At 33.3% G+C, this 14635-nt stretch overlaps 1 protein-coding gene across 1 annotated transcript in view; it reads right to left on the bottom strand.

Moving 5' to 3' along the window:
• ADAMTS19 (ADAM metallopeptidase with thrombospondin type 1 motif 19) overlaps nucleotides 1-14635 on the bottom strand; it is a 242966-nt gene that overhangs the window by 75297 nt on the left and 153034 nt on the right. The window contains exons 11-13 of the mRNA XM_008066227.2: nucleotides 12268-12369; nucleotides 6568-6698; nucleotides 5425-5597 (exon numbers count right to left, since the gene is read on the bottom strand). Of these exons, the coding sequence (XP_008064418.2) occupies nucleotides 5425-5597; nucleotides 6568-6698; nucleotides 12268-12369 (406 nt within the window). The remainder of the gene's footprint in view (nucleotides 1-5424; nucleotides 5598-6567; nucleotides 6699-12267; nucleotides 12370-14635) is intronic.

Here is a 14635-nt window from a genome sequence, read left to right as displayed (position 1 = left end):
AGGGTTTTTTTCAGGGAGGGATGCTGGATTTTATTGAAAGCTTTTTCTGCATCTAATGATATAATCATGTGATTTCTATTTTTATACCTATTGATGTATTTAACTACATTTATGGTCTTGTGGATGTTGAACCAGCCCTGCATCCCAAGGATAAAGCCTGTTTGCTCATGGTGGATGATTTTTGAGATGTGTTGTTGGATCTAATTTGCTATAATCTTGTTAAGTATTTTAGCATCTATGTTCAACAGGGATATTGGCCTGTAGCTCTCTTTCTTTTGTTGGATCTTCACCTAGTTTGGGTATCAATGTGATGTTAGCTACATAAAATGATTTGGGGGAGAGTTCCATCTTTCTCAATTGCTTGGAATACTTTCAATAGGATTGGTATCAGCTCCTCCTTGTATGTTTTGTAGAACTCCATTGCAAAGCAAGGACCTTTTTTTGTGGGTGGTTTTCTTATGACAGAGTCAATTTTGGGGGTTGTTATTGGTCTATTTAATGTCTCAATTTCTTCTTGTTTCAACCTAGGGAAGTTGTGTGATGTCAGAAAGTCTTCCATTTCATTTAGGTTTTCAAGTTTGGTTCCATACAGGTGTGCATAGTTATCTCTGATAATGTTTTGTATTTCCAGGGTTCATTGTGGTGTGATCTTTTGCATTTCTGATTGTGTTTATTTGGGCTTTTCCTCTCTTTTTCTTGGTCACTCTGACTAGGGGTCCATCAGTCTTGTCTTTTCAAATCTTTTTAAAGCAGCAGCTTTTTTCGTAAATTTTTTTCTATGCTATTTTTTACTTCTATGTCCTTTATTTGGGCTTTTACTTTGGTGATCTGGATTTTTCTGCTGAAGTTAGGGTTTTGGTGGTCAAATTGTTTTCCAAATGTATAATTTATTATGTTGCTGACACAAAACCTCTACCATACACAAACCAATCTTTCTCCCTAAAACATTTTTGCATTTCAAATTTTTGTTCATAATTTTGAAATGATTTCTTATCTTAGACACATACTAGAATTCTACTTATTTTAAAGTCCTGATAAAGATTTTCTTTATCAATGAAGTCTTCCTTGGTGTCTTATCTCTAAATTTCAATACACTATTTTTAATACTGTGCATTTCACATTTTTTAATTGAAAAAATAACTAAAAAGAGAAAGATGAACCTTTAAGATGAGCCATTCTCACAAGATTTCCCATTACAAAGCTATTTAGATGCATTCATTATTATGTGCAATTTTTGATGTGCTAGCAAGAATTTAATCCCTCTTTACCCCTTACTCAGAAAGTGTGTCAGTGTGTATGATAGCTAGGTTGAGAATCATTGCTCCAGCTGAATAACTCTTGAATGGTTGTCAGTCTTAAGTGTCTCACCAAGCAATAAGGTAGGGTGGCATGGGTTAAAACACTTGCCTCTTATGCTCAAAAGGTGGCAAAATATTTTTAAAGTGTTGTTTCTATTTCTAAGCCTCCTACAGAGAGAGCTGTAGTATTTGGTAACACCAGTAGCACAATTATCCAAATCTGAAACTTCAGAGCAATTTCCATGCTACATTGCTACTCTATTGGCTTGACACCAGTCAGGTCCTTTACTGTTTATTAAGCCTGTATAAATAGAATGGAAAATAGTTTACAGTCTCTGACACTGATCTTCCCTTATGTCTTTAGTAAAGTTCCACGTATGCTGATGGGATTCTATAAATACCAAATAACAGCCAGAGGCATGGAACAGGGTATCACTTTGCAAAAAGAAGACAGACAGTTAAATGAGCCTTCAGAATTGAACATTTCAAACAGTTTTCACATGTGGCTTCTGACTACTGCTCTGAACAATTTTGAGGAGTTGGAACATGGCCTTTAATGTGCATGGTTTTGAAATTTTCCTTTAAGATGCCATAATAAGCTGCAATAAAGCATTTCAGTGTGCTCTCACACCTCAAAGTAGGTTATGTTTATTCAATGACTGCTTACTATGTCATATCTTTGGACTTAAAAATAGCTGCTATAATTGAAACACTTTAAAAGTGGTATATACAATTCTCTTTCTGGAGTTTTCATTGAAGAAAGGAGCAAACCAGATATATGAATAAATAATGTTGAAAGGAGTTAGTCACCTAGAAAATTCCATTAGCATTTCAAGCAAGAATTCAGATAAAAATCTTTACGTTTATTTTTTCTTTTATAACATATTGCCAATTCAATGCTTACTTTAGCTGTACAGATGTCATAAACATTTGATCCCAATCTTCCTTCCTGGAGTATACCCTCAAGGCTATGACACTGTCATGATCCGTGTAACATGCCACACTTGGCAGGCAGGCTCTGTCTTGATTTAAGAGACCAACCCCTTTCCAAGATACGCATTAGACATGGATTTCAGCCAAATTTCAGCACACACAGAGTATGTGAAATACCTGAACGCTGAAGCTATGCATCTCTTTTCTCTAAAAATAAATGTTCACTATTGCACTGATACCTTACATTTAATTCTCCTAGGAATGGACTATGTAAGAATAACAGATATAACCACTTGCATTTTAAGGTGTTATATGTTATTTAAAACTTGAGACTTTTAAAAGTAATTGTATATTTCTTCTTCCATAATGCTATAAAACATGTAAGCTAGTTGTTGCTGTATATTTTATTTATCATAGACTAATGAATTCGATTAATATGCATTGAAAACTTATAAAAAATGGTAACCTGTAGACTATACAAATAGCTATTATGGATCATTTTGATGATACACATCACTTTATGAGAGTCAGGAGCATCTTTTATGGTGATTTCCAACAATTTTACTGTTTTAAATTGCTACCCATTCAACTCTGATTCTTTTCTTTTTTTTTCTTAACTTGGAGAAAACCTACTTTTCATCTCTTATTTCACACATGGATAAATAGATTTCAGATAAATTTAACATTATTAAATCTCACAGCCAGTTAAAAGTAGATTCAGGATTAATAGTCAAATCCTCAGATGACTTTCATTATGTGAATAGTTTATTGATTATACTTTTATAATAAAAGTATATTGGTTATGAATTCAAATTTATTTCATGAATATTCATCAGAAGCTTAATATGCAACAGATGGTATACCAGGAACAGATATTATAGGGAATACAGATACATTAAAATATGCTGTTATAGGGTACTTGAAGAGTACTTGGAAGGGATATATATACAATTTGTAGAATCAGGAGGATTATTTTTTTTCCTAGTGGAACTGACATATGCTGACTCAAAAAAATCAGTAGATGTTTTTAAGGTAAAGAAATAGAAAGGCAGGTCAAAGCTTAAGAATGAAAAGGTATTATGCCAAAAAACCAGCTGCTATATGGGCTCCGAAATAAGAGAGCAATGTATCTGAGGGATGAAATGAAAGTTGGTCTGGACATACAGGATGCTACAAAAAGGAATGATGGAGATGAGGCAGAAGAAGTTAAACCAGACAGGCCACAAAAATGTCCTGATAAACCAGGTAGTCAAGTTTGTGTAACTGAAATCTAAATCTCCCTCTAGATGGAAAACACTAAAGGGGATCAAATAGACATGGATAGGAAGGGTTAAGATCATGAGTTTATTCTTAAACTTGCACATATCCAAATAGATATATCAAGCAGGCAGTTGTACAAACAAACTTGGAGATGAAACAAAAAGTCTGGCTGAAGATATAAGTTCATGAATTATTTGCATATCTGAAGTAGTAGGAATAGAGTGAAAGTAGAACAGCATCTGGAATAGGCAGAAGAAGAACACGCCCAAGATACAGCAGGAAAACCCGGTCATTGGTTATAACATGGAAACCAAGCAAGACACATGCGTGTTTCAAGAACCAAGTGGGGTGGTTAACCGTATGAATGTATTTGAAAGTCAGGTAAGAAGAAGATGGGAAGCTCTTCATTAGTTCCCATGAGATTCCTTGATGACAATAGAAAGATCTTTGTTGGTGGAATACAGATTAAAAGAAAACAAAAGGCTGGGAAACAGGCAGCTATTTTGAGAAGGGTGGCTATGATGAGATAAAAGTATAAGGTGGCTGTAAGCATATGTAAAAAAAAATTGAATGCAAATGATCCAACACAGACGAGATAAAATATGTAAGAGAAAGTAAGGAGTAACCTATAAAATAGCTAAAAAGGGAAGATATGATGGCATCTAAGGCACCATTGGAGGGACTAGCCATGTAAAGGAGGAATTAAAATTCTGCTATGTAGTAGAAGTAGGTGATATATCTTAAGTTAGGTTTAAATATTTTATAGCAGAAAGATAAGGAAGTAATCATCTGATGGCTGCCATTTTCCCTCCATTATGATGTGGACTGATTTGTCCTATTGTTTGGCTGTTTCCATTACCCGCTGTATGCAGGTGCTGCTCTGAGAAAGATTTTTCCCAGAGGGGTGCACTGAAATTGAGAAGCAGTGGAGTTCAGATTGGAAAGAGCATTACTGGAATGATGGAAAACACAGTCAAAGTACACTAAAGGGAGAAATAAAGAAGAGAGACAAGTGGCATCATGGTTAATGAAGTCAGATAATCCATCACCATTTTTGGTGACTGCAGCTTGATCACAGGTACCTACCAGGGGAAAGTATGAACAATTCTCCACTAATAAGGTAGCACATAATTTTTTAAAAATTATATTTTGAAATAATCAAAGACTTATAGGAGGTTCCAAAATGGTATACAGAAGTCTACATACTTTTCACTCAGTCTCCTTACGTGATTATATCTAAGTTACTGAAGTACAATGGCAAACCTAGGCAGCTGGCATTGGTATGTGTGTATAGTCTCCATTTTATTACATGTATAAATTTGTGTGACCACTGCCGCAACCAAGACATTCAACTTGTCCATCAGCACAAAGATCTTCCTTATGCTATCTCTTTATAGAAATCCCCATCCCTTTCTGCATTACCATCCCTAATCTCTGGCAACCACTAATTTGTTTTCTGTCTCATAATTCTGTCATTTCAAGAATGTTATCACATGAAATCATATGACATGTGACCTTTTGATATTGGCATTTTTTCACTCAGCATAATGCTCTGAGGTCTAGAAAGTTGCTGTATATAAGAATAATTTGCTACTTTTTTATTGTTGAATAGCATTCCACCACTCAGGAGTGTGATTTCTACATTGTAAGATAAATGTATACTTAGTTATTTAAGAAACTGCCAACAATTACAAGTGTGAGCCACTTTGCCCAGTCATTATTTTTTATTTTAGCTGTTCTAATAGGTATGCAGTATATATCATATTTTTAAATGTATATTTGTCAGTGTTTATAATTGCTATATGCCAGTAAAGGTAGAAAAAAATTAAAGTTCCGAAATTCTGGAAAATAATCTGTAAAATATCCTTACTATTGCTAAACACTTTGCAAACATAGAAGTCTACTTAGACGACGATGCTCTGGTTGGTTATACCTTCATCCAGGATAGCTTGCCACTGAAGTACATGCTTTGGGTACGAAGTTCTAACACTAAAGGCCTGACATTGCCAGTCTCTGAATCCAGGCAAACCTGCAGGACAAGGTGGATTCTCACATATTCTGTATTGTTTTCTGGGACCATTACAATCCCTTGCTTCAGAACCTAGCCTAGAAAAGATAGTACAAATAATCAAATTTTTTCTGTGTCCTTTTCACGTTAACTTCCCATTTTTTTAAAAGTAAAAACCATTTTACTAATAAGGTATAATTATTTCTATTACGTCTCCTTTTGAAAAGTTGACCCTAAATGATTGGTAGTAGTAGGAAATTGTTACATTTATTTTTCAAAAAAGCTATGCATTTCTTCCCATCTTTGATTGATCTATCTTCCAAAATACATGAGAAATAAAAGCCCACTTGATAAGAAAATGATATAGAGGACTAAAGGGCAGAGCCCAGGCGTAAAATAGAAAATCAAACTCACATGAAGAAGTTTGGTTCTCAGAATTATTAAGAATAAGCTTTCATATAAATTCATATAAATTATTTAGAACTGTGTGTGGTGGCACTGTGCTACTAGGCACCACACCAACAGAGTTAAAATTCACAAGCTAAAATGGCTTTCTTACTAGTTAAAACTCACAAGCTAAAATGACTTTCTTATTATTCCTAGGATTCCTCTAGGAATAATGAGATTGAACAAGCTGGTTTTGTCATACTCCCTGTCTGTATATGCGCTTAGCATGTTTTTGTTTTTCATTAGTCCTAGCTTGTATTGTCATTGTTTTTTTCCTCGTTTCTTTTATTTCTGAAGTCCTATCATCTTTCTGCTTATCTCATAGTTCCTTTAAATGCTCACATAATTTTTCTAATACAGATCTCACCTGCTTGCTTAAATACAACATTTTATTTAGTTTACTCATGAAATTGCCTTTTGTAGCTTCTGTTATTTACACTTATGAGTTGGTCTTTTTTGTCTTAAGGGTTGTTGTTATATAAAATACATAATTTAAGGGACTTTTCTGATTTGCAAAGTGCAATAGAGTTTGAGGGCCTTCTTTTGCTTTCCAACATACTTTATCAGGAAAACCTTCAATTTCAAAACTGAAGAAAAAAAACCCAGGAGCTTTGAGCTTACCCAGGACATTTGCGCTCTCGACTGCTGATCCCAGAACTGCAGGTTCGGCTGCAGGGACTCCACAGGCTCCACTCTCCAGCAAGATGTTCAGGTGCTGAGGTCCTGCTGGTACATTCTCCAGCCTTACACCACTATTCCAAAAGTTATGTCTTAGGTGAACAAATCAGGGCACAACTGAAAATCATTCACTGGCCTATATGGTCACTGGAATTTTAATTACATCAAGTCTACTAGATCCAACAACATATAGAATTTTAAAAGATCAAAAATAAGTTGGTGCTTGCTTTTTGTCACAGTAATACAATGTTCGGTTCTCATAGTTCTCATGCAAATTGTTCATACATTCTTGACACGAAAGCAACACACATATACTTGTTACTATGACCATGAGAATCCAGTAATTGCAATGGAGAGGGGAAATCTGAAGTTGTACAACAGAGAAAGAAAAAAACTAACACATTCTAATAAACAGATAATTTAAAAGAGACCAAAAAAGCACAGAGTAACATGTAAGAATGGAAAATAAGTGTCTTTCTATAACTAGTTCAAAGCAGATACTTTAGCAAATTTAGCAGTTTTGATTTGAGATGTCATTTGCTCAGCTCGGGGTACACTTTTCTTGCGATGAAAAAAATACATGATTTAATTTGAGCACTTTCCTTTATACTTTTATTTTTTTTCTGAAGTTCTCATCAATTTCAACCATTAACATTATAGCAAGTTTTCTCTTAAAAACCAAGTTGCTTGAAAGACGGGCAATTAGACACTAAAATTCTGTCACTTAATTCTAATTATTCTGTAAGCTTATTAATTTATTTGGATAAATGGGAAATATAAACGTAAAAGATGAGAAAGGGTGCAGTCATTCTCTCATTTATTTATTTATTTATTTTTCTTTAACTTAAAACAAAAGCTGTGAGAGAGGCTATTTCTATGGTTACCTAGGAATAGCTACAAGCACTTAGTGGACAGGTTATTATAATTTATACTTATTCCTAAAAATCAAGTATATGATGGGCATAGAAAACAAGCTAAAGGTAACAAAATGATTTTGAGAACAATGAGTAAAGATTACAAGTACTTAGACTAGTTGAGCAAGTTGATCTTTCTATCCCTAAATGATTTTCTGCACTTAATGGCAACAGGATTTACAAAGAATTTTGAAGAAATTACAAAAATGCTCTGATCTTCAGCTTGCTTATTTCTGAAACGTGAATGATAATCATGTTTACCTAACAGACTTTTTACAGGGGTCAAATGAAGCACTAAGCATAATATACAGGTCCTATTAAGGATTTAATAGAGGACAACTATGATAATATATTATTGTATGATATATCATTATATTAATGTTGTTAATAATAGTTTTCAGATATCTAACCACGATTTTGTTCATTTTGATATTAACTGATTTCTCTATCTTTATTTGTAACTTGTTTTGCTAATACACATTTTATTATATTTAAAAGAGGGAATACAGAAGGCTATCCATATAGTTTTGAGCTCAGTTAATGCTTTGCTATAATAAGAAATAAACTAATTATTCCCCTATAGAAGATCTCTAATGTCAATATTTAAATTAAACCTCTTTTAGATTCAAAACGTTTTAAATCTAAACTTGAAAAACAAGCCAGGCTTGGTGGCTCAGCCTGTAATCCCGCGCCTTGGGAAGTTGACGTGAGTAGATTGCCTGAGCCCGCAGGTTCAAGACCTGCCTGGGCAACTTGGTGAGACCCCATCTTTACAATAAATCAAAAACTAGCCAGCCGTGGTAGTGCGCGCCTGTAGTTCCTGCTACTCGGAAGGCTGAGGCGGAAGGATCGCCGGAGCCCAGCAGGTCGAGGCTGCGGTGGCCGGGAGCGGCCACTGCACTCCAGTCTGGGTGACAGTGAGAATCCAATGCAAAAAAACCCAAAAAACAACAAAAAAACACCAAAAACAAAATAAACCTCAACATCTCAAAGTACATCACTATGTTAAGATTGTCATTAAATAAATTGAGACTTTTGTACAAAGGTGCAGTACAAAAATTGGAAATTGAGGCAAAACCAAACCATGTGAAAATGTTTCTTACTTGTTTTAAGGGCTTAACAATGTTATGCAATTCATGGGGCAAAAAGAATCCAACGAGAAAGCTGTCAAACTTTAATGGGTCACATTGTTTTGGCCTACATGAGGGTGTTTATTTTTCCCAGAGTGCCTATCATAGCTCCTCGCCCATTTAGCAACAAACTGGCATTGAAAGGCTGGGCTAGAGTTTATAGCAGACTAAAAGGATTCTGGAAAGGACTGGGATCCAGACTTGCATATCATTTAATCTAGATCGCATCTGGCAGATGAAGAGAAACAGAATCTATCTGCATACACAAATCTGTAAACTATAAAAAAAAGTATAGCATGATAATAAATGTTTATCATCTTGCAGGTAGCCAGATCTCTGGAAGAAATTAGGGGAGACTTGTTTCTATGTATCCTAGATGGTGCTGTGCTTTAACAGTGAGGAAAGTGTTAAATGTTTTGTTATACAATGCATGATTATAAAATTCATATATACAGTGATCCTAATGGTGCTTTCCATAAATTTTCTAGCAGCATGCTCTGTTTCACACAACATTTGTATTTTTTTGACTCCCCAAAAGAAATTGCATAAGGTTTAAAACACTAAAAGTTTGTCTTATCTACTAATTCAGACTGATTTATGAATACACTAAAGGAATATATAATACAGACTATTTCTGGAACAGTATATGACCTGCAAATACTGGTTATATTTCTATTCCCCCCAATTTTTATGTGAGCATGTCTAGGAAGTTCATGAAAACACACAATTGAAAGAGGCCATGAAGATGTCATGGAAGCCTGACCATTCTCTGAGAAGAAGAGGAAGGAAGGCAAAAGTCTGTGTATATATGCACACTGTGATTGTCAAGGTGATTGTTCAGGTGATTCATCATTTCCAACAATGAATTATGATGGTAATTTCAAGAATCTCAATTTAGTAAGTAAATAGCTGAAATATATTACACAGATTCCTTTTGAACAGTCTAAAATTCTAGCAAATTGATATTTAACCTCTCTTTTCCATCTCTCCATTCTTACAAATATTGTATGCAAAAAGTCCACATTTATCAGTTTTTACTAAATCACCGACACTTTAACCTCTGTGAAATGTAGATGTAAAAACATTTATACTTGTATTTTAAATCTTAATTATAAAAATTATACAAAAATGACAGTGTAAAAAGGAAAAGGAGAGAAAAGCAAATTGCTTTCAATTTGAAAGATTTTGCCTATAAATAGTATATAAATCTCTATCTTCAAAATCAAATCATAGAATTCTGTAGGCATTGTCTCAGACTTAATTATATACTGTTAGATGAACTAGATTTAAACAGCTTGATTAACATCACTAGTGTGTTTTAAATTACAAAATCCCAAGCTTTGTTTCTTGGTTTGCAATGTACTAAGCTAGCAGTGCAAGGTTGCAAGCATTCAAATATTTTAGCACTACAGTACACAACAGCAAAGTGTTGGAAGTTATTTTCATGGTGAGTCTTACAACAGCTGGAACAGATGGATATTTGAAGAAGCCCACATGGCCTGAAAAACTGAAGTGGTCATTAGTTATTTTAATATCCCAAGCATTACAGAACCTCTAAAAGAATATTACTAATACAATCATAGGAAAATATAACATTGTAATTTTGTTTAGTAATTACAGTTTTAATTGCTGTAAAAAAAGTTTTAGAGATCTCAAGAATGCAAGATATTCTCATAAATTAGTAGAAAGATATTAAAGAAATGCCAGATTATGAAAATTAAGAGATTTTATGTTGGTAAAGAAGATGAATGGGTCATGTGGTTCTTGAGTGCTTATGGCAGAATGTTTGGTTATCTCCGAATATTATTGCTTTTGTGTTTTTGTGATGATAAAAAGTATTGCTAGTGCAAAGTTGTATGATTCAAGCAATAAATTACTCAGCATAATGTGATGCTTGCCTGATATACATACACATTGTTATACTTTGGTGTAAAATTTTTTTAAATTCTTTTTTTTACAAAATTTAAAATTTTTAAAAAAAAATTTTTTTTTAAAAATTTTTAAATTTTTTTAAATGGAGCATCAGACCCAAATTCTGATGCTCCATTTAAGTTCATAGAAAAATATTTGGCACAGTCTGTAAACAACTAACTGATTTTTCACAGACGTTCCCTCTGAAAAAACATTTTCTTATTAATAGTATATAGTGATAAAACTTTTCAGGTCTTTTAAAATATAGTTTGAATTTAAACAATTTGTACTTTTTTTAAGTTAAAGAAATCACAGAAGTAATAAATGACTACATGCTTATTAAACAATACAGAAATGTCTGCAGAAAAGTTATATTCACCCTTCCTTCCCATTGCTTTACTCCCATCCATCAAATTCACCCAAGAAGTGAATTACAGTGTGAAGTTTATATTTTTAGACCATCTTTTATAAGTATAAAACATATACTGTGTGTATATTCACATCTGTACACAAACTACATTTTCCTTAAATCTCAAATATTTCTGTAAAGTATCAATTTTTCTGACATGCTTATGTACTAACAACCATATCTTGTAGATCTCTTCATGTAACTACCTCATTTTAAAAAGCAGCTACACTATAACTATTAACTTCCTGATATTTTTGTTTGTTTATTTCTCATTTCTCTCCAGTACAGACTGCACCCTTAGATAGTATCTTTGTATGCATGTGAACGTGAGCATGAGAGTGTGTGTATCTGTGTGCGTATATACAAGTACTTCCTTAGGACAATTTTCTAGAAGTAGAATTGCTAGATTCTGACCTATTATTCAAATTATTGTGTTTTTAAGCTAACACCCCACATAATTTCTTTTTTCCCCAAGTAATTCACTCCAAGTAATCTATAGCTTCTTTATGTTGCTGTTTATTTCCAAATGTTATAAAATATTCAAGCTCTTCAGAGGCAAGCTTTCTGATCTTATAGTTAATGAGCAAAGTGATAACCATCTTACTTTCCTGTCATAGTATGCAAATTAGAAAACTATATAAACTATTGATCTGTTATATGTTTGACTAAATTAACCATAATTATTAATACATATAGAACTCATCTACTTCATATATCTCAAAGGAAAATTAATTTTAAACAGCAATTATTTTGATCTGGAAATGTATACTAGTAAATTTCTACTGGCTTGTGAAGCAAATTAAATTAAACTATGTAGACAATCGACTATTAACTAATCTCCAAATGTCAATTGGAATATTTAATTTATAATGCTTCGATTGACAAAGAAAAAATACTCAATTGCTCTCCTGAAATAATGTTTTATACATGAAAGGATATTTTGCTCTGAGAATTTTTACCATTTCTGCTATTATTTGTTTTAATATTACTTTTGTTTAATTTAAAATGCAAAAATACAATATTTTATTAAATATTAATACATATATCTGATTCTCAACATTATTATAATCACCAACAATTTTAAAAAATCAATATTAACAAAACCATAATCATATTTGAAAAAATTATAAAAGTTAAAAAATGATGAAATGTTAATGTTTTTGCATAAACTGAAATCATTTCATTAGTATTATGTGTTAGATACACATACAACTGAAAATAGAAAATGCAAGTTTCATTTAGTATGTTTCTTTAAATGCAGGCAACACAAATGACTTACCTTACCAGGGTCACAATCAGTTCCATCCATTGGTGGGTCTAGTTTCGTTCTGCATTCTTTCTCACCTTCTACCTTGCACCATAAACCCGTGCAAATTACATGCTGAAAAAAAGGGCACAATCACTAATAAGGGGAAGATGACATTTTTTAAAAGATTAAGCCAATAACTTTTTAGAAAGTTATTTTGGTAGAACGACAAAAATTATTTGAGGAAAAATATGCTTCAAAAGTATTTGAAGAAAAATAGGTCTGTTATAATTTTACTGAATCTGTCCTCACTCCCAATATTTTTGTCATTTTTTTAGATTTCTGAACTGTTGGTATTTTTAATATTATGCTTGTAATTAAAACTATATAGGGTTTCTTTATAGTGATGAGAAGATTGATACATAACAAAAAATCAGTTTAATAAAGTTAAATCTTTAAATTTTTTTTTTTAATTCGAGATGCCTTTTATTTTGCTCTTTATGTTTGCTTGAGTTTCATGCATAAGCAGTTATAAAAAAAAAAAAAAAAAAAAAACCCAGTCAGGGTCGGTGGCTCAGCCTGTAATCCCGCGCCTTTGGGAGGCTGAGGTGAGTGGATTGCCTGAGCCTGCAGGTTCGAGACCGACCTGGGCAGCAAGATCTCATCTCTATAATAAATCAAAAAATCAGCCAGGCGTGGTAGCGCATGCCTGTAATTCCGGCTACTCGGAAGGCTGAGGCGGAAGGATGGCCGGAGCCCAGCAGGTCGAGGCTGCGGTGGTCGGGAGTGGCCACTGCACTCCAGTCTGGGCGACAGAGTGAGACTCCAACTCAAAACAAAAACAAAAACAAAAACAAACCAAAAACCCTACCAAAACACCCTACCAAAAAATTTTCCTTCCAAATTCCCCCAGAAGATCCATCTTCATGTTTTAATCAAAATGAAGCTGAATAATATGTCTTGGTATTACCAAATGTTGTTTTATGATATTATGAGGGATGAGTACTAGGCAACTGCATTTCAGACATTTCAAAAACCCCAGGGATAGGTTTTTAAATATTATTTGATTTTTTTTTTACATGGTTATACAAGAGGATGTAGATACAACAGAAAAATTTAAGCTACAAATAACTATTTATACCATCATATGGACCAGGCTAGAATTAGTGTCTGTGTTTTTAGTATGAATTCAGTGTCTCCTGCCATAAAGTCTGTCTCTAAAAAGGCTATGCTTTTTGGATTATATGCCACATCTAGTACTTCATTATTTCCCTACATAGTCTTGACCCCGATACAATACAAACTCTTGGTGTGTATGTTTGTGTAAGTTGTTATAATTAATTTTTACCTCAGTATGAATGAGTTTTAGATCTTCAGAATGCAATGCCATTTTTCTAGGGAAATGTTAAAGGGAATAAAAAATACTGATAAAGTAGCTGAGATATGGTAACAATAAGAGAACTCTGAGGAAATGTACGAGGAAAGACCATCACAAACCTTAGCCACAGCTATGACTGAGGCCGGCCCTGAGACATAGATATGAAGAGGCCAATGGATATATTCATATACTTTCTATTTCTGTAAGATGGTGGCAATTTTTTTAGACACAAGCATATTGCTAACAATTTCACAGAAATATAAAATGAATAAGGGACGTTTTTAAAGGTAGCAGAGTATTTAATCTGTAATAAAGATAACTGTGTTATCATCTATCCAGGTACCAGGCAGGAGGGAAGAGGAGAACAGGTCAATAGAGATAGAATAAGTGGCAATGTGAAAGACATAGGAAAAAGTGAGAGGACCAGTGTAACAGGGAATAGTCACATAATGGAAGAGAGTAGTGAAGAACAAGTGTGAAAAAACAGAAGAACCAGGAAGGACTAGGGGACTCCACATTTGTAGGAAAGAGAAAGTCATTTAGTTGACCAGTAGCAAGCTGATAAAATAAAAAGGTTATTTTAGGGAACTTACTCTAGTGGTGATATTCAAAACACACTAAAAATCACAGCAAAATTAAAGCTAACTTAGGACCCAAATCTATTAAATTAAATAATGTTGTAAAATATATTTAAATGAATATTTCAAATAGATACACCACAATTCTAATACTGAATTTGACACAATTCCCAAAATATTATTTCTGTATTATTTAGATTTCTGAACTGTTTGTAAGCTCTTAAAACTAAATACCCTATGATGAGGGTGAGATATATGTTATTATTTTATCTGCTGTACTGTTTTTTCAACTTCAGAACATAATATATCGTATTATATTTAGGTCATGATTTATCTTGTGTACTTCTATTTGCACATACCATACACCAAAAATTCATCTAGAAAATTATCTTAAATTATATGGCTCCTTTGTAATATTTAGACCTTTGAAAATAAGCAGATATCA

Source organism: Carlito syrichta, unplaced genomic scaffold (assembly GCF_000164805.1).
Source record: "Carlito syrichta isolate Samal-C Ts95f unplaced genomic scaffold, Tarsius_syrichta-2.0.1 Scaffold308863, whole genome shotgun sequence".
In the NCBI taxonomy this organism is placed as follows: Eukaryota; Metazoa; Chordata; class Mammalia; order Primates; family Tarsiidae; genus Carlito; species Carlito syrichta.
Note: the sequence above shows the minus strand (reverse complement) of the source record. Positions and strands in the feature narration are given on the sequence as shown.